Genomic DNA, 9,452 nt, shown 5'->3' with positions numbered 1-9,452 from the left:
GGGGCTCTACATTTGCACCCACTAATTCAGTGTTTCCCTAATTTCTGACAGCCGGGCAACACTTGGTTTTCCGTCTCGCGTGCGCTACTTCGTCGCTCAGCCCGGCCTCAGTTTGACTCCCTCGTGACGTCACCCCCGGGACCAATAAGCGGGGAAGCTCAAGTGACGTCATCAGGGCCGCCCCCCCCCCATCCCCATCCCTCGCACCAAGCTTCCCGCTGCTGCTGCCGCCTTGATCCACAGGGTTAGTTTAATAAGGGTCGAGCTGTAACGATATGAGCGGCGGCGGCAGCAACACGGGATGGGAGCAGGGTAGACAAAGACTCAGCCCTCCGGAGCCCTCAGCAGGCCGAAGACCGCGGCGAATGATCCGTGACGTCTGAGTTCTCGCGAGATCGGACTCTTCTGAGGGCCCCGCCTCCCTTTCTCAAGGAAATATCGCGCGAATTTGAAAGATCGGTCTTTCCCCTCTCAGTCACTTCCGCTCCCCGCTGTTGAATGAAGTCTCGCGAGACCTCTCCTCTCTCTCCTGTCCCGTGTTTGCGGCCGAGATGGTGGGTACCGGTGCCGGTGTGGGACATCCCCTTTCGCCTTCCCGCGCGGTGTACCGTAGCCGGGTGCCTGCGGTCCTGGCCCGGGGGAAGGTGGAGGGGTCTCCTCAGCCGGCCGGGGGCGGGAGCGGTTGGGCCGCCGCTAGCTGGGAGTTGCGCGCATTTCCCCGCTCCTGGCCTGTGCTGCCGCCGTTCTTGCCCTGCTCCTGCTACGTGTCGGAAGGCTTGGAGCCTCCCTCAGAGGCCGGGGGCGGCAGCGGGGCCGGGCCTTAAAAAATGAAGTTATCGTATGAAAATCTCGAAACGATCGTGTCTGCAGAAACATGATGGTACCTTGGGAAACATGCGAAGAATCGTTGTCTTATTTACCTCGTATTGTCCCTGTGATCGCCAGTGAGCGAGTGAGAGTTGGGGCTTGGGAGCTGAAGCCTTTCCTTATTTCGAGGCAAGCGGTCATACGAAAGTGCTGGCAGCAAACCCAGAAGTCGGTTAAGGCTGTGACAGTGGTTTGGGTTTTGCATACACTGCGCTGCATCAGTCAGCTGTCTCAGAAATTATTGTGCGTTTCGAACACTTTTGCTGTTATTGGTTGTCCATCATACGTGGGTTGAAGTTATCGTACGAATATGATAAATATCATACACCTGGTAACAGTGTTGGCCCTGGCGAAGCCCAGGTTGGGGGATTTAACTGGGGTAAGCCAGTGCTGTTGCTGGGATCAGAGCTGGAGAGGGGAGGTCTCAGCCCTGCGCTCAGGGTCAGACTGATTGCCCCCAATTTGGGGTCACAAAAGGGATTTTGCCCCATGATCAGATTGATACAGGTTGTGGGGGAGGGGTATTTGCCTTCTGTGCTGGGGAGCAGTCTTCTTCCTGCAGTCCCTTGAGCATATATTGACAACCTTGCAACAGCAAGACGTTGGCTGCCATGGCTCCCACTGCTGTACGTGCCCCAGGTTAGGGTGCTGTGTGTGTGTTGTGTCAGTTGACTAGTTCTGCTAAGAGGTTAGACAATGGGTTTGTACAGGATGGATTGGATAGGGATGATTGTACTTCAGGCAGGGTTTGGACTAGAGTAGAGGTGAGCAAAATACAGCCTGCAAGCTGGCTCTGGCCTGCCAGAGGATTTTATCTGGCCTGTGGCAGCCCAGGCCATGATGTGTGCAGCCAGTCCTGACATCCCTGGGCACACAGCAGGGCTGGGGCAGCACAGTGGATAGACTTCTTGACTGCCCCAGCGGCAGTGGCTCCTTCCAGCTGCTGCTGCTGCCCAGACACTCTGGCCTGTTTCATTGGGCACCCCTAGAGCCGGGGGTACTGGATGGAGTAGGCAAGTGGGATCTTCATGCAGGCTGGCTTGGAACCCACATGGGCAGTGTCCAGGAGCCAGATAGGTGACCAGGGCCAGGATTGTGGGGTGGTAGCAGCATGGGGTTGTATTAGAAACGGATCATAGCTCTGTCTCAGGCCCTGGCCCTATGCTGTCACCCCCCTGCGATCTGTAGCCCCTCCTGCCTGTCCTGCTGCTGGACAGTGCTGCCTGCAGCCTCAACCCAGCTGCCTGCCTCTGTACCCTGTCTGCAGGGGTACCAGGCTGGTCTACATGGAGACCCCACCTACCTGGCTACATCAGTAATCTACCACTTAGAGCAGGGGTTTTCAGCTCTTTTGGATCATTGTGCCCCCAGTGGCCGGATACAGTGCAGGCACTGCCTGCCCAGCTGGAGTGGGAGAGGGGATGGCCCCTGACTGGCTGTGCGCCACTCCCCCCAGCCCAATGTGGAGTACAGCAGCTGCCATGTGCAAGCTTCCCCCTGCCCCTTGCATCTGGCGGGGTGGCACCTGCATGGCAGTGTGGGATGGTGCGTGGCAGCACTCTGTCCCTGCCCACCCACCCACATGTACCCCCTAGGGCCTTCTCAAGTACCCCCCAGGGGTATGTGTACCCTTGGTTGACAACCTCTGACTTCTGGTGTTGTGGGGCATCCTGACTCAGCCCACAACAGCTCACCAGAACTCCCTAAGTGTTTTAAAGTGCCAATAATTGCCCACTCCTGTACTAGATGACCTCTGGAGGTCCCTTCCAGCCCCGCTTCTCTATGGTTCTGTGACTTGGTAGGTATTGACCGCAGCAGGAGGTAGAGCTGGGCGCACTGGCTTGGGGCTGATCCATACAGCGTGGCACCTACTCTAGTGCTTCACCCTTCCTGACACTGCTGTTGTCTTCCAGCCTTCTAGACTGAGGAAGACCCGGAAGCTTCGAGGACATGTCAGCCATGGCCATGGCCGTGTGGGTGAGTGTGGGGAATGGTCTCAGGGTTGTTTTGTGTTTGTGTCATGTTATCCTGAGATGTCATGTGTGCTTAATCTAACCCAGTGGTTCTCAACATTTCTGTACTCGAGTCCTACCCTTGCACCTTGGAAAATGCCAGCTTTTAGTTTTCAATTGGTTGTTTGACCACAGAAAAAGTCATAGAGCACTTCTTCTGTTGCAAAGAGCTGAGAGAGACCACAACAGGGCAGAATGCTTTTTACAATGGATTCTACACTTGAAATCTCTGGATTTATCGTGTGAGTTGTGTTTGCACACCTAACAGTGCTAACATTGCATGAAAGGACCCTTGAAAGGATGTCACAACACCCTGATTGAGAATCACTGTTCTAAACAGTCCCCCCATGGCAAGAATGCAGTGGAACATTAGAGCTAATAGTTGCTTTAATGGCTTCACGTAAACTCTTCATCTCCAGTTCTTTACCATAGATTGTGGGTATCAAACTCCTAACAGGCCAGGTCCACTCATACCTGCTCACTCATACCATGCCCATTGGGGCCCAGGAGCCCCAAATTCTGTGGCAGACCCTGACCCCTCCCTACCAACTTCCAGTAATCTGATAGCCTGAATGAAAGCACTTTATGGATCAGATCCGAACCGTGGGTTGCATTTTTGACATCTAGTATAGGGGATGCTCATCAGGCTTCTTTTAAATTGGCTGGTATTCATTGGTGTCTGAGGTTCAGATCAAGTGCAACCTAACAGTATGTCTTGCGTAACAGTAATACCAATTTCTTTTTAGGCAAACACAGGAAACATCCTGGAGGCCGTGGTAATGCTGGGGGCATGCACCATCACAGAATTAACTTTGACAAATAGTAAGCTGTACCTTTTTTTTTTTTTCCTTATGTACTTCATGCTATGTCTGTTTCTATCATGTGAATAAAGGTATATAAATACATCTTCTTGCAATGGTATTTGCAGTGCATGAAATTCTATTAACTGTTTACTTATATAACCTTTTATAGTAGACAGTTGGTTGTCCAGAAAGTCAGTTGCCTTGAAAGTTTTCTATTAACAAAACCAAAAGTTTAGGGTAGGGCATGTGTAGAAGAAACGGGGGCCCTAAATTGAAGCGGTGGGTTTTAAAAAGCACTGCTTCAATTTAGGGCTCATTAAACCCCCATGTCCTGCATACACATTGCCACTGAAGTGGTACAGAAGCATTTAGCCCGCTTTAAAGTGTCGTGCACACACGCCTCATTTCATCTACATATGGCCTTAGATATTAGGAAAAACTTTCTCACTTGGAGGGTAATAAAATGCTGGAACAGGTTACCCAGAGAGGTTGTGGAGGCTTTTAAGAGTCAGCTAGACAAAGGCTTGGCTGGGACGATGTAGTTGGGTATGGTCCTGCTTTGAGCAGGTGATTGGACTAGATGACCCCCTGAATTCCTTTCCAACCCTAATTTTCTGTGACTTGTCAAACATGTAGTGATTACCTAGTTGCATGTAGGCATTGTCTGTTGTCCTGGTGTATAATATCTGTTTGCTCTGTTTTCAGTATGTTGTGGTTAATTAGTTACCTGGTTAGTAACAGAGAATCTTGAATCTACATTTTGTGTATAGCAAAATCCCACTGAGTTTTTGAGTTCACAGAATCTGGTTTTTGATCTATATCAGGAAAGATGGAGGAGTTAGGAATTCTATTAAAACCAAGTAGTAAATGCATACCCTTTTAAATGATACAACCTATAGCTGCAGTATAAAGCTCCTTCTTGCATATATGTTTTTTTTTTGTTCTAGTTTTAATAGTTACATTATGTTAGGGATGAGAAATTGGACATTCTTTAACTGAGAAATAAAGCTCCATGTTTGGCCTCCTTCACGAGAGAAATGAAATGATGATAAAGTATACTTTATAAACTGGCCCCTATTTTCATTGCTGTAGGATTTTTGTGTTTTAATTTGTATGCCAATTAGAAACTGAAGGGAATGTAATTGTGATATTGAAAACTTTTCCCTCACAGTCATCCTGGTTATTTTGGGAAGGTTGGTATGAGACATTACCACTTGAAGAAGAATCAACATTTCTGTCCTACTGTCAACTTGGATAAATTGTGGACACTTGTTAGTGAGCAGACAAGACTCACCTATGCAAAAAACCAGGCCGGATTAGCTCCTGTCATAGATGTCGTACACTCGGTAAGTATCTAATTAGACACTAATATTGTTAGTATCCTTCTGTCATAGAAAACGTAAGTTAGTTGCATGTTTGCTCATCTGAAAAAAAACACTGTAAACCAGGGATGGGAATTATTTTGGGCAGAGGCTGCTTACTGAGTTTTGGCAAACCATCGAGGGCTGCATGACAGGCAGCTCAGAGCAGGTTAAAAAATTTAGAAAATTAATATTCTCTCTGGCCCGCAGGCCAGAGAGAATGGCCTGGCGGGCCACATCTGGCCCCCAGGTTGCATTTTGCCCACCCCTACTGTAAACTGTGACTAAGGGAGTTTTTAGAACTTTCAGATGAAAAGGTCTTATGAGTTTGAATGGATGTGTTGCTGCAGCTTTTTGTTTCCATGAGCCCTTGTCTTTTCCGTTGTTTTGAAGTTTGGATTCTTCCCTAGGTCATCTTTTAGAACTGACCAATGTAGTAATGGATCAGCTTTTCTAAAGAAAATTGGAAGGATCTACTTAATTGAAGGTTTTCCTCACTTCTTGCTTGTTTTTGCCTGAGTGGCTCTCTAACATACAAACTAAACTTCTTAATACTTCCTTGTCTGCAGTTGTCTTCCAAGACAAAATTTTCATCATTATTCGCTGGTTAATAGTTCTTTTGATATAGAAACCTTACTCCAAAGAAGGAGGAAAGTGCAGCTACCCTTGTTTTAGGAACATTGACTGAGATTTATATTCTGGGATAGAGGAAGCTGGGCTTGTTGGTTAGAAATGCCTAATTCTGGATGAAGGAGAAATAATTTTTTCCCTTCTGTGGCCTAGATGACTGCAAGGACCTGACTCATGCACTTACAAAGTTTTCAGCACAAGTTGTTGACTTACTGGTGTCTACAAACAAAATGAGACTGACACTTCCTTAAATGCTAGGGGCCTTAGTAGATATTATTTTTATCCTGTTTTATCTGCTGTTTTAGTGGGACAAAAACCTAGCAACCTAACAGTCAGGCTTATTATCCAACTAATAAAATGGCTGATTTGGCCTGAAAATGGTAGATCTGGAGCAAAAAAATTGCACCAACTTCTTTGTCCTGAGAGAATTTCCCAGGACAGATTTAATCTGGAGCCTGATATTGCTGTCCACCAGCATCACACAGGCCCTTGCTCCCCTCATTGCTCCGTGCCCCCCCCCCCCAAGTCCCCTCAGGGAGAGTAAGAAGTTATTAGGGTGCCCAACTCACTGCCCCTTTCTGCCAAAAAGCTGATTGGACCAAATGAGGAGTGGCCTGAAGTAGGGGGCTGCCTTCTGCAGAGTTTTACTGATTAAGGTTCTTTAGAATTCTTGGCAGGCAGGCACTTTTAAAGTTTCCAGCACAAGTTTTTGACTTGTCAATGGCTACGGATAGAATGAGACTAAGACTGTGACTTCCCTGGCTTATACAAACTTCTCTGGCCCTGTGGGCTGGATGAGGGGTACCAGGCCATTCTGCAGGCCAGATTGGGCCAACAGACTGGCCCCATGCATTGGAGCCAGTGCACAGGGCTGCTGTGGTGTGGGTACCTCATTTAGTGCATGTCCCAGACAAGCCCCTCGTGCTACTTGAGGTGTTGGCACTGGCTCTAGAGCACAGGGCCAGTCTGTGGGCCTGATCTCAACCAGCTCTGGAGCCAGTGCACAGAGCCAGTCATTCGGGCCACTTCATGCAGCTCATGCCTCATGAGCCTGTGATGGTTGCAGTGCCTGTGGCACCAGATTTAGCCCCATAAATTGTGTGTAGTGCACACCAGACCAGCCTCGCGTGTAGGCTGAAACCATGCCATCCTGCATGCAGCATGTAGGGTTGGTCTGAGAGCCATGGGTCATATCTTTAACACCCATGATATAAACTGAATAAGAACAGTTGGGAATAACACATTACCCTGAAATATTTATCAAAGACATGGAAATACATGCAAGATTAGCTAAAACTCTCACCCATTTGTGAGCTGTAATGTTTAATTATATAAGATAGTTTCGTGAAATTTTAAAATAAAAGACGTTTTGCAGCACTTGATGCAGCTTACCTCTTGTGTAATCAGGAGTTAAAAGTATTCTTTGCTTGCTTTGCAAGATCCACAATGACCATCAGTCAAGGTTAGATCTTAATTTGAGCAGATTTAAATGGAAATATGGTGAATCTATTCTTTCTGCTGTTAATGACGTTGCATTTGCTGAGACTAGAAATCTGTTTCCTCAGTCAGTTTTCACAGTGGAGCAAGTCCATCTCTTTAGCCATGGTCTGTGCTACAAAGTTTTGTCAGTAGAAAGTGACTTGCTTTCTGTCAGTGGAGTAAAACTACTTTTCAGAGCAGAAGAAGTCTTCTGTTGGCAGAAGGTGCCTACCCTTTACCAGTTGCTACAGTCTCTTTAGTGGCTCATGCTATCCTGCAGTGCATATCACCTTTGACAGTTCTGCCAGAAGACGTAGGGATATGAACATGCCTTGGCAACATCTCTTGAGGCCGCTGGCAACAATTTTGGCAGAAGCAGTCTAGTGTAGCCAAGGCCTTAGTTTTCTTGCTGGTGCAGAACAAAGGATAAACCCAGATGTAGGGCCTCTGCAGCTGATGATAAAAAAATCTGTTTAACTTTCCTGTGTCTTTCTAGGGTTATTACAAAGTCTTGGGAAAGGGAAAGCTGCCAAAACAGCCTGTTATTGTGAAAGCAAAATTCTTCAGCAGAAAAGCAGAAGAGAAGATCAAAGAAGTTGGTGGTGCGTGTGTGCTGGTGGCATAAAGCATTTTTGCATTTATTCAGTATTTTGAATAAAGACTGTCTATATAAAAATGTTTCACTTTGATTTACCAGAGCATTCTTATTTGGAATTTGTATGTCCTAGACCAGGGGTAGGCAATGATTTTGGCTAGAGTGCTAAAAAACTCTCAATGTCTACCTTGGAAGGTGCTAGAGTGCCGACATGCCAGAGCCCGGAGCAGCTGTTTGCAGCCTTCCAGCTGCAGCCAACCCATGGACCCCAGTGTGCTTGGAGCAGGGCTTGCAGCCTCCCTGCCTCCTGCTGGGAGTGTCCTGGGCTCCATGACTGGGAGCAGCTGTTTAGAGCCTGGGATGGTGGTGGTATGCCAAGCAAAATGGCCTTGTGTGCCATGCTCAGCATGCATGCTGGGGGTTGCTGACCCCTCTCCTAGACATTCCTCGAGTGTGTTCCTGTCCTCACCTCTCAGTGACTAGTTATTGGGATGGGTAGTTCTTGGCATGGTTCATACTTGCATATATAGGATGGTAACACTGGATAGTTTTGCTTCAGACAATCTATGGTTGTCTTCAGTATGAGAACTGGTTTACTTTTATGAGGGGACTAATTGTGTTAGTAGAATTGATTTGGTGAGTCTCTTCAACGATCTTTGGGTAAAACATCTCAGAACTCATTATTGCCTAATGTTCACTAATACTGCTTTGTGGTACACTACAAATCTGAAGGGTGTCCTAGTGGCAGGTGCTTTGTTTTTTGGGTGTTTTTTTCTTTTGTTTGCTCTTTCCCCCAAGCATGCAGTAGAAACCACACTATACGCACACATATCAACAGTATTTTGGGGGGAGGGGTAATTGGCAATCTTACACTACCTCTACTGGCAGGGCTTTGATGCTTCTTCGGGAACATTAACAGGAATTCAAGCATCATTGCCATCAGGCTGTTGCTTAGACATTCACCATGCCAATGGCATAACTTGCACTCATATGCATGGAGGTATATATAGAGAAGTAACATTTTCTAATAATATTTAGAAATAGAAGCTCAAGGTAGGTGGTGGAGTTCATTCCTTTCTACAGGCAATTCTAGGTTTGCCTAGCAGGGAGCTGTTTGTCTAAAATATCACCAACTTCTGTTGAGCAAAAAGCTAGATTGCAAATGGATTCTGTTGTGTCAATAGCGACTTGTCTGTAATGTACATCTTCATTAACATTTGTTGCAGTAGGAAACTGATGGCTGCTTCTAGTATGACATTCTGGATTATACAATATACAGAATACTTATGTAAAAGAATTACCCATAAATTACTAGCATGGTTAAAGCATTGCAGTTCTGTGTTCTACACTAAAGAAAAGACCTCTGTTTACCCCCAGTTGTGCTAGATTTACCTGTGGTCCTTCAATTGCCTTGTTAAACAGGTATTGCTCCATTTCACAGTGCTGTTATGAGGCTAAAGTCAAGAAGCATGTAAATATCCTCTGACAGACTTAACATTTACAGGCAGGGCTGTATATATTTAGATAAAACTGGCCTTGTGTGAAATATCACTTCCAAAAGTACTGCAAATGAAATCAAGGGATTTCTCTGTAGACTTGTACTGGCTACGGGGGACGACCTAATCGGCGACCTAGTGATCGATGGGAAGCTGGGTGACAGTGACCACGAGCTGATCACCTTCACCATCCGCCGTAAAGCTGGCAC

General features: G+C 46.8%; 1 protein-coding gene across 2 annotated transcripts; it reads left to right on the top strand.

Annotated features, from left to right (window-relative positions):
• The first annotated feature begins 518 nt into the window (after positions 1–518).
• On the top strand, positions 519–7,832 carry LOC109321535 (60S ribosomal protein L27a-like). Of its 2 annotated transcripts, none has more exons than XM_019552277.1 (5): positions 519–554; positions 2,781–2,844; positions 3,626–3,701; positions 4,854–5,028; positions 7,649–7,832. In XM_019552277.1, exons 1-5 carry the CDS (start codon positions 552–554, stop codon positions 7,775–7,777), a joined length of 447 nt encoding a protein of 148 aa, XP_019407822.1. In that variant the 5' UTR covers positions 519–551; the 3' UTR covers positions 7,778–7,832. The 2 variants fall into 2 exon arrangements, with proteins under 2 accessions (XP_019407822.1, XP_019407823.1); XM_019552278.1 differs by lacking the exon at positions 519–554 and adding an exon at positions 1,157–1,180.
• The last annotated feature ends 1,620 nt before the right edge of the window (positions 7,833–9,452 follow it).

This window comes from Crocodylus porosus, unplaced genomic scaffold (genome assembly GCF_001723895.1).
Source record: "Crocodylus porosus isolate Cpor-Errol unplaced genomic scaffold, CroPor_comp1, whole genome shotgun sequence".
NCBI lineage: Eukaryota > Metazoa > Chordata > Crocodylia > Crocodylidae > Crocodylus > Crocodylus porosus.
Note: the sequence above shows the minus strand (reverse complement) of the source record. Positions and strands in the feature narration are given on the sequence as shown.